Source organism: Carlito syrichta, unplaced genomic scaffold, assembly GCF_000164805.1.
Source record: "Carlito syrichta isolate Samal-C Ts95f unplaced genomic scaffold, Tarsius_syrichta-2.0.1 Scaffold307112, whole genome shotgun sequence".
Lineage (NCBI taxonomy): Eukaryota > Metazoa > Chordata > Mammalia > Primates > Tarsiidae > Carlito > Carlito syrichta.
In genome coordinates this window covers 1,685,941-1,702,730 of record NW_007251208.1, presented here as the reverse complement: position 1 = coordinate 1,702,730, position 16,790 = coordinate 1,685,941, and the positions used below count along the sequence as shown (strand labels likewise).

Here is a 16,790-nt window from a genome sequence, read left to right as displayed (position 1 = left end):
GCCACTGCACTCCAGTCTGGGGGACAGAGTGAGACTCCAAATCAAAAAAAAAAAAAGAAAACAGTGTTCATAAAAAAGTAGAAGTCTAACCTGCTTACAAAAAGGGAAGCAGTGAGAGGATGGAGCCACCCATGCACTTGGAGTCAAAGGACCTGAGTTTGAATCCTTTGTTTGTCGTTTACTAGATTTAGGACCTCAGTCTTCCTGAGGCTCAAATTCCTCATCTGTAAAAAGGAGATAATGATTCAAACCTCACCTAGCAAAAACCTTCATCTAGCAAACTTTCAGTAAATGTTAGCTGAACCTAAGTCACATAGAATTGATTCTGTAGGAACCAAGGACCAACAAAGTTTTTGAACATGCAAATGAGATGACTGGAATTAGACATTTGGAAATTTATCCCAGCAATTCTGTTGTAGAATAAAATAGAGTGTGGCCATTGTGCAAGAAGGAAGACTCGATAGGGGGTATAGTAATAGTGCAGATTTCAGGCTGTGCTGAACAGGGCTGTGCTGGTTCGGACAGGAAGGTGGGGTGGGGGGTAAGAGACTTTGCAGGAGGGCAAATGGCACTGACATATGCATGCTGGGACATGGACTGTTGTTCAGAAAATTAGATTCTGGTCCTGTGGCTCTTTTGTCAAGTAGACGTGACCTCTCTTGAGCTCCCTGTGATGGTTCTCAATTGTCATATCTATCAAATGACGAGACTGGAAAATCTGTAAGTATTCCTAGAGTACTGAAATACTTCCTGCCTATATGAATCAATAAAACTTGTTAAGCTGATTAAATGAGAAAGTAAAGAGCATGAGGGAGATAGAGAAATAGAGGATGGCATTACGAGGAATGTGGACGTGAGGAAAATGCATGGATTTGGGGGAGAATGTGATGAAATGATAAATGTTATTTCAAAAAGTTTGAAGGACTGTCTCTCAAACAATTAGACACAGTTTTATGAATATTCAAGACATTAGTTATTTTAAACTATCTTTTGTATCATGGAAATATCAGATTTGGAAACAAATATTTTTTCTTTACTTTATAGATTATTTTCATTGGAGATTCAACCAACAGAGGGATCATGTACTATTTGATTGAAAGACTGAATGAAACGTTGCAGGAATGGCAGAAGGTTCATGGCACTAAATTTTATCACAACGTCAATGGTGGGAAAACTTTGATCAGTTATTCCTACTATCCCCAGTTCTGGATAAGTGCTTCATTAAGACCAACATTTGAAAAAGCCCTTGAACATCTCCTGCAAAGGTACAGTGGAGCTATTATGAACAACACAATGCCACAATGTACTGATGTTTTAGCATCTCATAACTGCTCATTGTATATCAAATACATTAAAAAGTAAACACCAAGTAATGTGGCTGAAAACAAGTTGGAGCTAACAAGGAGGTCCTGTGATTAGGATGCCAGATATGGTTCTGTGAAGGGTGAGGCAATGCAGTTACAATGTTTACCATCTGTGTTAAGGCAACATGTGTTGTTTTTCTTTCTGGATTTCAGATCACGTCCTCTAGAGAATACCGGGCAGACTATATTGGTTGTTGGTGGTGTTCAGTGGCTTAATTCCAATCACCTGCAAATTATTCACAAGGTTTTGAAGAGGTAAATTTCAGCAACAATAACTACCATTAGTATTTAAGTCAAAGAAGTCACTATTGCTGTGACTGAGTTTGATCCAGATTTTATTTAAAGAACAACTTATAGTTTAGAGTTAAATCCTTAATGTTAGTTTAACATATTTCAAAATATTTTTGGATCCAATCACAACACAGCTCTTTGGTATTAATATTTACATTTACTATCAATCAAAACGTGTTCACTGGCATAAAATATTTTATCCTCAAAAACATTCTAGTATACATCAAATCTACAAAGTGGGAATTTAGTCTTATATGCCAATTATCATAGTTTAAAGAATTCTACCATATTTGTTTATATAAAAAACAAATATCTAGAAATGTGATTGATTGAAGTTAGTGACTTTAGAATTCTGGTTGTTTCATTTAGGGAACATTTACTCAATATCCTAGTGATCATCAAAACTTTGGGAATTGGATTTCATCTGCCAGTGGATGGAGTACATTTCTTAACACAGGTAAGCCCCTTTCTTCTGGGTTATGTGAACTTCATGATTCCTATAAGGACACCTGCTGGGAAAAGACCCAAAAGGCACTATATAATATTGAACAACCTTCATAAAAATCAAAGCAGATAATACACTTAAGAGTTATTATTGCAAATCAATTATAATTGTTTCTGGAAACAAAAGACCATAGCCCACAAATATGTTGTAAATAATGCATTGAGTTCATAAAAGAAGGAAAGACGTGGTGAGCTATACACACACACACACACACACACACAAAAGAATTGAGAGATATATGAGAGAGATTGGGCTTCAAGTTTCCCTTGCCCCGTCAATGTTGCCTACACCTTGAAAGGCTATTTTTAAAAGACTTTTTTTCCTTCAGATTCATGCTGAAACCACAAATGAAATTTGCACTATCAATGAATCCCTTGGGAAAGAATGGTCTTTTTGAAGATGATTCCTGACTGATTGATTTTTTTTTAAAAGTCCTCTTTGAAGTAGTATCATTGGTTTTTCATCTGGTTGGATATTCATAAATGAAAGATGTTAGGGGCCTCTGCCTGATTCGTATAAAAGATAGTAAATTAGCCTTAGCACTGAATAGAAGTCTCAAAAGAAATGAAAGATGACATCTGTAGGGAAGAGAACCAGCTTCTCTTGCACAAGCGAGGAGAGTTCATGAGCATCTGGGGGTGCGTGCAATTGCAGAGTGATGACTGGGGGAGCTCTGGGAACCGGGGAGACAGGGGCTGGCAATTTAATGTGTAAAGAGGTTGAGATTTATTTTTGTGTCTCTGTTGAGCTCTCCTGGCTTTCCCCAGCATAGACCACATGACTCCCCTGTCCTTTCTCAAAATTACCCACCTGGACACCAAGTATTCTATGCAAAAACAGGAGTACTGGTAGAAGGCGACCAAAGTAACACCTCCAAATTCAGCATCTTGGGGTCAACAGAGGTTAAGGTAATTTAAAATGAGTTGAAGGCAGCTAAAGGGTTGGGTTAAGACTAATGGAAATCAGGATAGGCAACCTTTGATCACATTTGCTGTGGGTTATAAACTGGATCCCCTTCAGTGTTATTTGAAGGCTATAGGTCAAGGTTGCAATTCCTTCTTGAGGACTCTGGTCAATGAATTCCTTCTTGAGGACAGCTGCCCTTCTGTTGCAGCTCCTCAAAGTAACTGGTATACCTGTGGCCCCACTTGTGTTTAGATTACTAACTGAGGGTCAATTCATCTTAGCAAACATTTCTTCAATACTTACTATGTGCTGGAAACCGTGGTAAACACTGGGCCTGCCACCCAGAACTTGATGGAGCTCATCATTCTTTTCAAACCGAATGAAAACAGAAGGAGAAAAGAAGGGATAGAAGAATAGAAAGAAGGTGCCATTTGTTTTGCTAACCTCTGGTCTGGCCACATGGCTTTTTGAGCTATGGCCACCTTGTTTCCTAAGCTTTGACCCACTTCCCTACCTTGAGGAGGTGAATATCCTCTCTCTCTCCAATTTACTTTCTAAATAAACTATATTTTTCAACTTTAAAAAAAAAAGAATAGAAAGAGGGAGAAAGAGATACTAGCAAGAGAAAGCAGGAAACAAATCCAAACCCTTCGTTTTATGCCTGTAGAGCCGTTCAAGATTGGCCTTCTGGCTTCCTCTGCAACTTACCTCTTGCTGCCAAAACATATGCACACGTGTGTGTATACACACATTCATGCTCACACACTACTGAGCTCAGTCAGGCTGAGAGTGTTTCAGCTTCTCAAGCACACCAGGCTCTCTGTCACCTCCAGGACTTTGAAATAAACCATTTTTCCTTCTGGAGATCCACTCTCCTTCACCCCCTTGCCTGGATAACTTCTAGTCACCATTTAGTGTTCGCTTCAATGCAATTTCTTCTAAGAAAACTTTCTTGACAAACTAGACTGGGTTGGCTGCTCCTGCCATGAGCTCCTGTAATAGTCTTATGTCCTCCCTCATGTCACAGACACTCCTTGGTGGTCTGTTTCCCTGGCTGGTCATAATCTCTGGTAGCAAGGATGTGGGAGTGGAGGAGTAGAGTTGCATGGCTCACTCTGGTACCCCAAATGCCAAACTCAAATCTCAGTGCATAGTGGACCCTCAAAAAACACCTGAGGCACAAATGAGTGATGCTTTAATGATTGGCATGCTCCCAGATCGTCCCTTCCAGACTGAGACCATTCATTCCCTTGTCCTATTGGTGACTCACATGAGTCCCAGCAAGAATTGTCTTTTGCTACAGACTCAACTTGCCCATGCAAGAGTACTACAACTCAGCCCTTTGTTCTTCATTTGGGCCACTCCAGCTCCAGAACTCCTAATGGGATCTGTGAAAGTTTCTGTTGCAAATGCATTCCAGTTTAACTTTTTCCTCTACCCTATACTTTTTCCCTTGTTCCCCCATAGGTGTTGATTTCAATAGCTCTATCCTATTAGCCCCCTGCAGGCAAATTTTGATTTAAGAGTCCTTTTTCCTCACACCTGACCTTCCCCTGGAAAACTTTTCTAGAAACTTCTTACTTTGAAGCTCTATGTGCCTTCTATAATTAAACATATTTTAACTGAGAAAATACTTGTAATTGAAGAAGAAAAAGCCTATAAATACTATTGAGCATCATTTTTCATACACTTTTTGAAGCACAAAGAAAATTTGCATCTGTCTTTTTTCCTCCAGATTTTGTTATGAGCCTGTTCTATTCACTACCTTTATGTTGAAGGAAACACTCTGCCTTAAATGTCACATAAAAATAGGCTTGCAATCCCTCTATTGGGAGTATACCTGGAGGAACGCAAATCATTCTTTCAAAAAGATACCTGTACATGCATGTTTATTGCAGCATTGTACACAATAGAAAAAATATGGAACCAACCATGCTGTCCATTGAAACTGGACTGAATTTAAAAATGTGGTGCATATACACAATGGAATATTATGCAGTCATAAAGAAGGACAAACATATGAACTTCACAGCAACTTGGGTGGATTTAGAGTCCCTCATACTCAGTGATCTATCTCAGAAACAAAGAGCAGAGTACCATATGTTCCCACTGCCAATCCCTTTCTAAAAGTATTATGGTAATTGTTCAGTGGACCCTGAACAATTACCATAATACTTTTAGAAAGGGATTGGCAGTAACAGGATACTACTGGGGTGGGGATGGCGAAGGGAACAAAACATTAATAAGGGTACCTGATCTCAAGCCAGGCAAACAAAGGGAAGCCCAAACTTTACCTGTACAATGACCACTTGCATACCTGATCCTAAATTGTACTGTACATCTTTAACATAAAATTTTAAAAGTAAACAAATAAATAAAATATAACTCAGCTGTTACCAAAAAAAGTAGGCATGCAAGCATAGTGAAGAAGACACAAAAATTAATATATTTTACTGCTTTTTAAAAAATCCTGCAGTTGGACTAACAAATAAATTAATTATTTACACCTGTACCCCCAGAAATTAAAAATTGCTTTTGCCCTTTAAAAAAGGAAAGGAGGTGTGCAATTCCCTCCCTGTGTAAGTGTGGGTTTTCTAAGAAATAGACACCAATAGAATTAGCCAAATAAGGGAATTTATTAGGAAGAATACCTGGAAAGGACAGAGGAAAGAGTCCTATTGAGTGCATGACTAGGCAGGAAAAGTTTCAGGCCATGGTGCCCAATGCATATATGCATATCACTCAGACTTGTACCAGGTATCTTTTGAGTGTCTACTATGTGGTGGGGACTGTGTTTGGCAGTAATGTGTCTGATATCAAAGAAGAGCAAGAAGGACAGATTGGGTAGGAAAAGTCTCAGATTGTAGGTCAGTTCTGGGAAACTCTTGGTCAGGCCAAGAGTTCTGGAGCTAGAGGAGTTAGAAGAGAAGTCCCTTCCCTTGAGAGAATAGACCTAACTAGAACTCTTGGGACAGGGAGGGAGGGGGCAGTGTGATCCAAATAGCAGCAGGTAGACCTTCTCTTAATTCTGCTGCCTCCAAAATATACTCCCATTCTCTCTTGGCCCACCCTCATCCAACTAGCAAACTTCACTCAAGGCTGCTCAGGAATTCCCCCACTCCCTGGAAGCCTCACAGTCCAGCTGTGTCACCCTGCCTCTGACAGAGCTCCTTCTTTTTCTGTACTAGCCCAGAATTTGGTAAATTTACCTTCCATAAAGAACTAGCTAGGTGTTTGTATATGTTTCTCCTATTAGAATGCAGTGTCTTTTTTTTTTTTTTTACATCTTCTTTTTCTTTTTTTTATTATAAAGATGTGGGGTACAATTCAGGGCTAGGTATACAAATGTTGATTATGCAGATACGCTTGTTGATGAGGTATGCCCCTCCCTCCCCTAGCAGTTTCCCTCAACTGCCAATCCCACCCCCCTTTCCCTGAAAGTTTCCCAATATTGCCAATCGCTTTCTTATAGTATTATAATTGTTCAAAGTCCGCTTATGAGTGAGAACATATAGTGCTCTGTTCTTTGTTTCTGTGATAGATCACTGAGTACGTTCGACTCTAAATCTATTCAAGTTGCTGTGAAGTCCATTTGTTTATCCTTCTTTATGGCTGCATAGTATTTCATTGTGTATATGTACCACATTTTTTTTTTATCAAGTCCAGCTTTGATGGACAACATGGTTGGTTCCATGTTTTTGCTATTGTGAATAGAGTTGCAACAAACATACATGTGCAGGTATCTTTTTGGTAGAATGATTTGCGTTCCTCCGGGTATATTCCCAACAGGGGAATTGATGGGTCATATGGAAAGCCAACGTCTAGTTCTTTCAGAAACCACCAGACTGTCTTCCAAAGGGGTTGTACTGGTTTGCATTCCCACCAGCAGTGTAGATGCGTTCCTTTTTCTCCACATCCTCACCAGCATCTGTTGTTTGTTTTATTAATGATGGCCATTCTTACAGAGGTTAGGTGGTATCTCAGTGTGGTTTTGATTTGCATTTCTCTGATGATGAGTGAGGCTGAGCACTTTTTCATGTGTCTCTTGGCTGCCCATATATCTTCTTTTGAGAAGTGTCTATTCATGTCTTTTGCCCACTTTTTAATGGGGCTGCTTGTGTTTTTTTTTCTTTTGGCACGTTTGAGTTCCTTGTAGATCCTAGATGTTAGGCCTTTGTCAGATATACAGTTGGCAAATATTTTTTCCCATTCTGGGGGCTGTCTCCCTGCTCTCTTGATGGTTTCTTTGACTTTGCAGAAGCTTATCAGTGTGAAGAGGTCCCACTTGTCTATCTTATCTCTTATAGTATGGGCACTTAGGGTTTTGACCAGGAATTAACTGCCAGTTCCAATTTCCATAAGTGGGTCTCCTGCATTTTCTAAGATTCTTATAGTTTGTGGTTTTATGTTTAGGTCTTTGATATATTTAGAGTTAATTTTTGTATATAGTGATAGGTAGGGGTCCTGTTTGAGTCTTCTGCATGTGATCAGCCAATTTTCCCAGCACCATTTACTGAATAGGTTCTCCTCTCCCCAGTGGCAGTTATTGGAGGCTTTGTCAAAGAAGAGTTGGTTGAGGAACTGAGGCTTTGCTTCTGGAATCTTTATTGGTCTTTGTGCCTGTTCTTGTACCAATAGCAGACTGTTTTGATTACTCTAGCCATATAGTTCATTTCCAGGTCTGAGAAGAATGATGTTGGTAACTTAATGGGTATTGCATTGAATCTGTAGATTGCCTTTTGTAGGATGGACATCTTAACAATGTTGATTCTTCCTACACATGAGCATGGAATATTTTTCCATTTGTTTGTGTCTTCTTGGATTTTTTGAGCAGTATTTTGTAGTTCTCATTGTAAAGGTCTTTCACTTCTCTGATTAGGAAGATGCCAAGGTATTTCATTTTTTTTGGTAACTATTGTGAAGGGGATTGTGCTTTTAATTTGAGTCTCTGCCTGCTTGTGGTTGGTGTATAGGAATGCAACTGTCTTTTGCATATTTACATTACACCCTGAGACTTTGCTAAAGTCCTTTATCAGTGCAAATGGGTTTTTGACAGATTCTCTTGAATTTTCAAAGTATAGGATCATATCAAAAGCAAAGAGGGATAACTTGACTTCCTCTTTTCCTATTTGGATACCCCTGATTTTCTTCTCTTGTCTAATTGCCCAAGCTGGGACTTCCAACACAATGTTGAACAAGAGGGGTTAGAGTGGACAGCCTTGTCTTATTCCATTTTTCAGAGGAAATGTTTCCAGTTTCTGTCCATTTAACAATATGTTAGCTGTGGGTTTATCGTAGATAGCACTTTCTATTTTGGTATGTTCCTTCTGTACCTAGGTGTTTGAGGGTTTTTATCAAGAAGGGATGCTGGATTTTATCAAAAGCTTTTTCTGCATCTAATGATATAATCCTGTGATTCTTGTTTTTACATCTGTTGAAGTATTTAATTACATTTATGGTCTTGTGAATGTTGAATCAGCCCTGCATCCTGGGGATGAAGCATACTTGGTTATGGTGGATGATTTTTGAGATGTGTTCTTGGATCTGATTTGCTAGAATCTTATTGAGGATTTTTGCATCTATGTTCATAAGGGATATTGGTCTATAGTTCTCTTTTTTTGTTGAATCTTTACCCAGTTTGGGTATCAGTGTGATGTTAGCTTCGTAAAATGATTTGGGGAGAATTCCATCTTTCTCAATTACCTGGAATACTTTCAAAAGGATTGGTATCAGCTCCTCCTTGTACGTTTGTAGAATTCTGCTGGAAAGCCATCTGGTCCAGGGATTTTTTTTTGTAAGTAGTTTTCATATGACAGAGTCAATTTCCTGGGTTGTTGTTGGTCTATTTAGTGTATCAATGTCTTCTTGTTTCAACCTGGGGAGGTTGTATGATGTCAGAAAGTTCTCCATTTCATTTGGGTTATCAAGTTTGTTTCCATATAGGTGTACATGGTAATCTCTGATAACCTTTTGTATTTCTTCGGGGTCAGTTGTGATTTGTTCTTTTGTATTTCTGATTGTGTTTATTTGGGCTTTTTCTCTCTTTTTCTTGGTCATTTTGGCTAGGGGTCTATCAATCTTGTTAATTCTTTCAAAGAACCAGCTTTTTGTTTTGCTGATGTTTTTTATGATATTTTTGTTTTATATGTCCCATATTTGAGCTCTTATTTTGGTGATTTGGATTATTCTGTTAAAGTTGGGGTTTTGGTGGTCTTCTCTTTCCAGCTCCCTTAGGTGATTTGTTAGGCTCTCCACTTGTGATCTTTCCGTTTTCTTGATGTGTGCTCATAGAGATATAAATTCCCTTCTTAGAACCATCCCAGAGGTTTTGGTAAAATGTTTCTTCATTTTCATTTGTTTCCAGGAATCTTTTAATTTCTGTTTTGATTTCAGTGTAGACCCAATAGTTGTTTAGCATCATGCTGTTTAGTGTCCATGAATTTGTGGGCTTTGGGGAAATGGTGTTAGTGCTGATATTTATTTTTATTCCACTGTGGTCTGAGAGTGTGCATGGCAAGATTTCAACCTTATGGAATCTGTTTATGCTTGATTTATGGCCAAGGATGTGATCGATCTTGGAGTACGTTCCATGTGGTGATGTAGAATGTATATTCTGTGGTTGTGGGGTGGAATAATCTGTAGGTCTCTATTAAGTCCATTTGGTTGAGTGTCAAGTTTAGGTTCTGGATCTCCTTGTTGATTTTTTGCCTCGATGATCTATCTAGGACTATTAGTGGGGTATTCAAGTCCCCTGCTATAATAGCATTAGAGTCAATATATATTTTTTAGTTTACTTAGTAGTTGCTTTATAAATGCTGGTGCTCCGGTGTTGGGTGCATACATGTTTAAGATGGATATTTCTTGGTGATGAATTGAACCTTTTATCATTATGTAGTGTCCTTTTGCATTTTTAAGATTTTTGATAGCTTAAACGTTGTTTTGTCTGATATTAAGATTGCAACTCCTGCCTTCTTTTGTGATCCATTTACCTGGAAACTCATTTTCTTTCCTTTAACTTTGAGTCTGTGTGCATCCCTTGTAGTGAGATGAGTCTCCTGGATGCATCAAATAATTGAGTCATGGTTTCTTATCCAGTTTGCCATTCTGTGTCTTTTCAGTGGTGCATTTAGTCCATTTACATTTAGGCTGATTATTGAAATGTGATTGTTTATTGCTGTTATGAGAGTCTTATAAAGTTTTTTCTTTGTTTGCTTGTTTTCTTTTGGCTTTGGAGTTGATGTATTTATGTGTCTTCAAGTTTCTTGTTGTGCTGTATTCTCTGTTGATTTTGTGCTCAGCTGTGCTCTTGGGAAGCACGTGGCCATTTTTTTCTTTCTTCTGTGCATACCTTTTTAAGGGTCTCCTGTAGAGATGTCTGGAAGCTGCATAATCTCTTAGGGATTGGATGTCTGAGGATTTTAATTCTCCATCACTGATGAAGCTGGACTTGACTGGATAGGAAATTCTTGGTTGAAATTGTTTATCTTTGAGGACTTTGACTATAATGCTCCAGTCCTTTCTTACTTATAGTGTTTCGGCCAATAGGTCTGCTTCTATTCTGGTTGTTTTTCCCCAGTTGGTAGTCAAATCTTTCTCTCTTGCTGCTTTTAGGATTTTTTCTTTTGTGCCTACGTTGTGTAGGTGAATTTCTATGTGTCTAGGGGTTGGTCTTCTCATTTGATGTCTTGTGGGGGTTCTCTGTATCTCTTGTGCTTGACTGATCACATCTCTGGTGAGATGGGGAAAGTTTTCTTGGATTACCTCCTAGAATACTTCCTTCAAGTTGTTCTCCATTTCCCTTTCTTCTTCTGGGATACCAATCAGGCATAGGTTCAGCCTCTTGATATAACTGCACATCTCTTGTAGGCTTTGTTCCTTCTTTCTGAGTCTTCTGTCTATGTTTTTACAGATCGGGTTAATTCCACGTTCTGATCTCCAAGTTCGAGATTCTTTCTTAAGCTAGATTAATTTTGCTTTCCTTACTTGTTATCTTGTTATTTATTTCCTGGATGAAATTTTTTCTTTTTTTGAGTTGGAGTCTCACTCTGTCGCCCAGACTGGAGTGCAGTGGCGCTCCCAGCCACCGCAGCCTCGACCTGCTGGGCTCCGGCGATCCTTCCACCTCAGCCTTCCGAGTAGCCGGAATTACAGGCATGCACTACCACGCCCAGCTGATTTTTTGATTTATTGTAGAGATGAGGTCTCGCCTGCCCAGGCGGGTCTCAAACCCACGGGCTCAGGCAATCCACTCACCTTGGCCTCCCAAAGGCGCGGGATTACAGGCTGAGCCACCGAGCCCAGCTGGATGAAATTTTTTATTGCCAAAATCTCCATTACAGGTTCTTTCAGTGTTGCATCTTGTCTTTCTTAAGTCTCATTCACTCTTTCCAACCATTCCCTACTTCCTGTCATATTTGGGGACCAGTCGTTCGTGACTTCCATTGTTTGTGCAACAAGGTCTGATTTTTCAGGAGTTTTGTCTTTGATATACTTGAAGTTGCCTGAGGTCTTCCTTTGGTTTTTCCTCATTTGTGACAGATCTCTTGTTTTTCTCTTTAGTTGCTATTCAGTGTCAGTGGGAAAGAATTTCCCTTCTGATGTTTGCTCAGTCCTCTATTCTTCCCTGAGTCGGGCTCTGGATTTATTCTATTTTGAAGTAGGATGGTGGATGGGAAGCTTTGCTGTCTCGTGTAGTTTTTGAAATTTGAATAAAGTAGGGGATGGGGTGCTAGGATTCAGAAATTACTTGCAAATTACAATGTTCACTTATTGTGGTATGTGTTCCCTGAGACCCACTCCCCACCACCACTCTATATGCTATGCAAAGCAGAAACAAATGCAAAAAACAATTGAACACACTCACACACAGACATACAGACACACACCCCCAAACAAACTGGAATAACAATAAAGTGAAGCAAACAAACAACAACACCACCAACAACCAAGAAAACTAAACATACACATGCCCAGCATAAAGTAAATAGAGAAGAAAAACAGAAAGACTGGAGAAAAAGAAAAAAAAATGGAATTCAGGCCAAACTCTCACATATATTGACACACACCTTAAATTATAAAAAATAAAAATAAAAAAACCCCAGAAGAACAAAAGAGCAAAAACAAACTATCAACAACAACAAAATTGAAAGATGCACACTCAATAATTCACATACACACATAAACAGAAAACAACAAATAAAAGAAGAAAAAGAAAAGATAAGATATTTATGGGGAGCAGATGAAACCCTCACATACACCTTCATGCATAAAGGAAAAATATTTTTAAAATAGATGAACTAACAGTCAAAATTTTTTTTAAATTTTTTTAAAAATTGAAAATTAAAAAAAACACCAGCTCTCTTGTGGCAGGCTTGGTAACTGTTCCTCTAATTGGGTCCTCTTCTGCAGAGCCACCTCTTTTACTCTCTCCTCAATGTCCGGAGCAGGGAAGGAAGAGGGGCAGTGGAGGGGTGGGGTTGTAGTCCTCCCCTCCCACTCTTGAATGGTTGGGGAGATCTCCGGTGGGAAGGTGCGAGATTGTCTCCTCCCCAGGTAGGAGACTGGGGGTGCCCCAGTCAGGCCTATCACAAATGGAGTTCTCCTATTGCTACTGACATCCAGGCTCCACCTGGGTTTGTCCCTCTCAGTCGTGGCCCAGCTGTGTGGGTCTGTCATTAAGAGGATTGCTGGGGAGAAGGGGGCTGGGATCAGCCCTGGACTCACCACTGATCTCTTTGGAGTCCTTCCTTGTCTTTTTCTGGCCTCATCCTTTGTCCTGCAGCTAGATCAGGGTAGGGTGTGGGGCACCTGGAACTCAGCATTCATCAGGTCCCTCGAAGTTTGTGCTTTCAAGATATTCCCTCTGGGTCGCAACCAATCCCTGAGTAGTTGATCCACCAGTCACAGAGATCGGATCTGTTGCTCGGTGGTGAGTGAGTCGGAGCACTTTCCTGTCCCACCTTCAAGATGGTGGTGGGTGCCTCTCTTGTCCTCTTCCATGGGACTTTGCCTCTGGACTCTCTCTGTAGCCCCTGCTGCCAGTGCCTTGCCAGGCGCTGAAGTGGTGAGGCAAAGTCAGGAGATGGCCGTCTCTCTCCTGCTGCACTGGTGAGGGAGAGCTTGGGGTGATATTTTCTCCCTGCCGCTTTTGTCCGACTAAAAAAAAGTGGAGCTCAGCTTCTTAAGTTTGTTCTTAATTCAGCTTCAGAAGTGATCCAAAGTGGATATCTGTTCCCTGCTCCTGCTCGCCACTGCGCAGCACAGCTGGACCATACCCAACAAGTTTCCTACTTCTGTTGCAAACATCTGGGAGTGCATCTCCCCACCAGGCACCCTCCTCCAAAATGCAGTGTCTTAAGAGCAAGGATCATGATTTGTTTATCCTTGTTTTCTTGTCCCTAAGTAAGAGCTAAGTACAAAGCAGATGCTAATTAATAGTCAACTGACTAAATGACTGAGAATTCAAGTAGATGGAGATAGCATTTGTGATTCTCAAATGTTAATTTTTAATTAATTTTATATATATCTCTGGGCCTTTGTGGGCAATAAATTGGACTGCTTTTTTATGGAAGGAAAAGTTCAAAACTGTGGGCACTACAGATATTTATGTATTGTTTTATATATAAATAAATGGTCATATATTTTGAATTAAAAAAAGTCTTTACTGAAGAAATACTTGTGAAACCTCTTATCTCACAAGATGTCCAATCCTTGTAAAACAGATATTTACATGATTTCTGCTGAAGTTATTAAATCCTATGATGATCCTCTGTTAATAAAAATCCTCCTTATTCTGTTTTGCAAAACAGAGTGAAGTACAGAACTTATGGAAAGAAAACTTGGATATTCTAGATGCTGCAAAAAAATATGGCTATGAAGTGGTTGACACATTCACTATAACAATGGGGCGCTACAAAGAATTTCTGCAGGGAAAGTGTGGCTGTCATTTTCATGAGGTATTTATACTGGCTTTCTGTTTTTTCATAGCTTTGGATTTCTAACTTTTTGTTGTATCTTTAATAACTTTGTCAGTCTTACTTGGCATGAAAAAAAACCAATTTCAGTCAGAGATTAAATGATGTGGTCAGCATCCTCAGTCAAGGTGCATAAGAATCACAACTTTGGCTCTACAAAATGAGATTGTAGATCCTCCATGGCTTAGTCCTCCCTTACATTTGAATAAAATCTTGGGTAGATCCCATAACTTTAACACCACTTTCAGAGAACAAAAGTTCTCCAATCACTTTCAGGCATAGGAGTGTCACTTTAGTACTAGAATTGTCCAGTCCTGGGTCATAACCACATGAGTCATTCCCTCCCCTAGCTCAGATCTCCCTCAATCTCAAAAGTTCCAACTAGGGGAGAGAATGCTCGTGGCTTCTTTGCTCTTTCTCCATCGTGCTTTTCGACTCTTCTTCTTCTACCTCTTTCTGCACTGGATTACAGTAGAGAGGGATGTTAAGGACAAGAAAGGTCTTGCTTAACCGGCATAGGCACAACCCAGCAGTGAGCTAAGTGTAGCATGCTACTTCTTTGTTTTTATTTTTAATTATTTTATTTTTAAAATGTGGGGTACAAATGAGGGTTAGGTACATACGTAGTCATCATACAGGTAAAGAGTAGGTACCCTTATTGATGATGTGTGCCCCCTCCTCCTGGCTGTGTTCCTCTACTGCCAATTTCTTTCTTATGGTATTATGACAAATGTTCAAGGTCCACTTATGAGTGAGTACATGTGGTACTCAGATCTTTGTTTATGTGATAGATCACTGAGTATTATAGACTCTAAGTCCATTCAAGTTGCTGCAAAGTTCATAATTTTGTTTTCTTTATGTTGCATAATATTCCATTGTGTAAATGTACCACATTTTCTTTATCCAGTCCACTTTTGATGGGCAGCATGGTTGCTATTGTGAATAATGCTGCAATAAACACGTGTGTACAGGTATCTTTATTATAGAGTGATTTGAGTTACTATAGGTATATTCCCAGAATGGGGAATCCTGGGTCATGTGGAAGGTCAATTTTCAGATTTTTTAGAAATTGCCACACTGTTTTCTACAGAGCTTGTACTAGTTTACATTCCCACCAACAATGTAAAAGTATTCCCTTTTCCCCACATCCTCTGCAGCATTTGTTGTTTTTTGAGTTATTGATGATGGCCATCCTGAGTGGAGTTAGGCGGCATCTCAGTGTGGTTTTAAGTTGCATTTCTTTGATGATTAGTGAGGCTGTGCATTTTTTCATGTATCCATATGTCTTCTTCTGAGAAGTGTATTCATATCTTTTGCCTATTTTTAATTTTAATTTTAATTTTTAATTTTTTTTGAGTTGGAGTCTCACTCTGTCACCCAGACTGGAGTGCAGTGGCTGCTCCCGGCCACCGCAGCCTCAATCTGCTGGGCTCCAGGTATCCTTCCGCCTCAACCTTACAAGTAGCTGGAACTACAGGCGCACGCTATCATGCCTGGCTAATTTTTGATTTATTGTAGAGATGAGGTCTCGCCAAGTTGTCCAAGCGGGTCTTGAACCCGTGGGCTCAGGCAATCCACTCACCTCAGCCTCCCAAAGCATGGGATTACAGGCTGAGCCACTGAGCCCGGCTTGCCCATTTTTAAAATAGGGTTGTTTGGGTTTTTTTTCTTTTGGCACATTTGAGATCCTTGTAGTTCCTAGATGTTAGACCTTTGTCAGATATACAGTTGGCAAATAATTTTCCCATTCCATGAGCTGTCTCCCCCTCTCTTGATGGTTTCTTTTGCTTTGCTTTTCAGTTTGATGAGGTCCCATTTGTCTATCTTATCTTTTATGGCATTTGTTTTTGAAGAGTTGATCAGGACTTAGTTACCTATTCCAATTTCCATAAGGGCTTCACCTGCATTTTCTAAGGTTTTTATAGTTTGAGGTTTTACATTTAGGTTTTTGATCTGTTTAGAGTTGAGGTTTGTGTATGGTGATAGGTGGGGATCTTGTTTCAGTCTTCTGCATGTAGTCAGCCAGTTTTCCCAGCACCATTACTGAATAGGTTCTCCTCTCCCTTTTGGTTGTTGGTGGAGGCTTTGTCAAAGATGAGTTGGTTGAGGAATTGAGGTTTTGCTTCCATAATCTCTATCCTGCTCCATTGGTCTATATGCCTTTTCTGATAGCAATAACAGGCTGTTTTGATTATTGTAGTTTTATGGTAGAGTTTGAAGTCTGGAAGTGTAATACCTTCCGTTTTTGTTTCTTTTGCTAAGGATTGCTTTGTTTCTTTTGCTAAGGATTGCTAAGGATTGCATTCATATGAATTTCTGTATTGTCATTTCCAGGTCTGAGAAGAATGATGTTGGTAATTTAATAGATATTGACTGGTCTCAGACTACTTCTTTCTTTTTAAGCAGTGTTTCGTGAACTTCCTTGGAGAACTGCCTCTCTCTCTCCCACACTGGGACTTTCTGGCTACAACTATCTTGATAAAAGGCAATACCTCTTCTGCAGCTGGATTCCTTCTTTGGCCCCCTGGCATTCAGCTGTCCATTACTCTATTGGGGCTCACGTTGCCTCTCCAGACATCCTTGTGAAATGCACGTAGCACTAGGCTAGCTTTACTTAGTTGCTTGCATTTAGTCTACAGAAATACTCCTGAATCCTTGTTCTGCCATTGTTGGAAATACAGTTCACTCCAAATAAAAAGTGTTCTCTCTCTCTCTGTCTCTCTCTCTCTCCTCCCCCTCTCCCCCTCCTTC

General features: G+C 39.7%; 1 protein-coding gene across 1 annotated transcript in view; it reads left to right on the top strand.

Annotated features, from left to right (window-relative positions):
* CPED1 (cadherin like and PC-esterase domain containing 1) overlaps positions 1-16,790 on the top strand; it is a 325,934-nt gene that overhangs the window by 285,948 nt on the left and 23,196 nt on the right. Inside the window, exons 18-21 of the mRNA XM_008063879.2 lie at positions 1,045-1,265; positions 1,518-1,619; positions 2,025-2,112; positions 13,875-14,021. Of these exons, the coding sequence (XP_008062070.1) occupies positions 1,045-1,265; positions 1,518-1,619; positions 2,025-2,112; positions 13,875-14,021 (558 nt within the window). The remainder of the gene's footprint in view (positions 1-1,044; positions 1,266-1,517; positions 1,620-2,024; positions 2,113-13,874; positions 14,022-16,790) is intronic.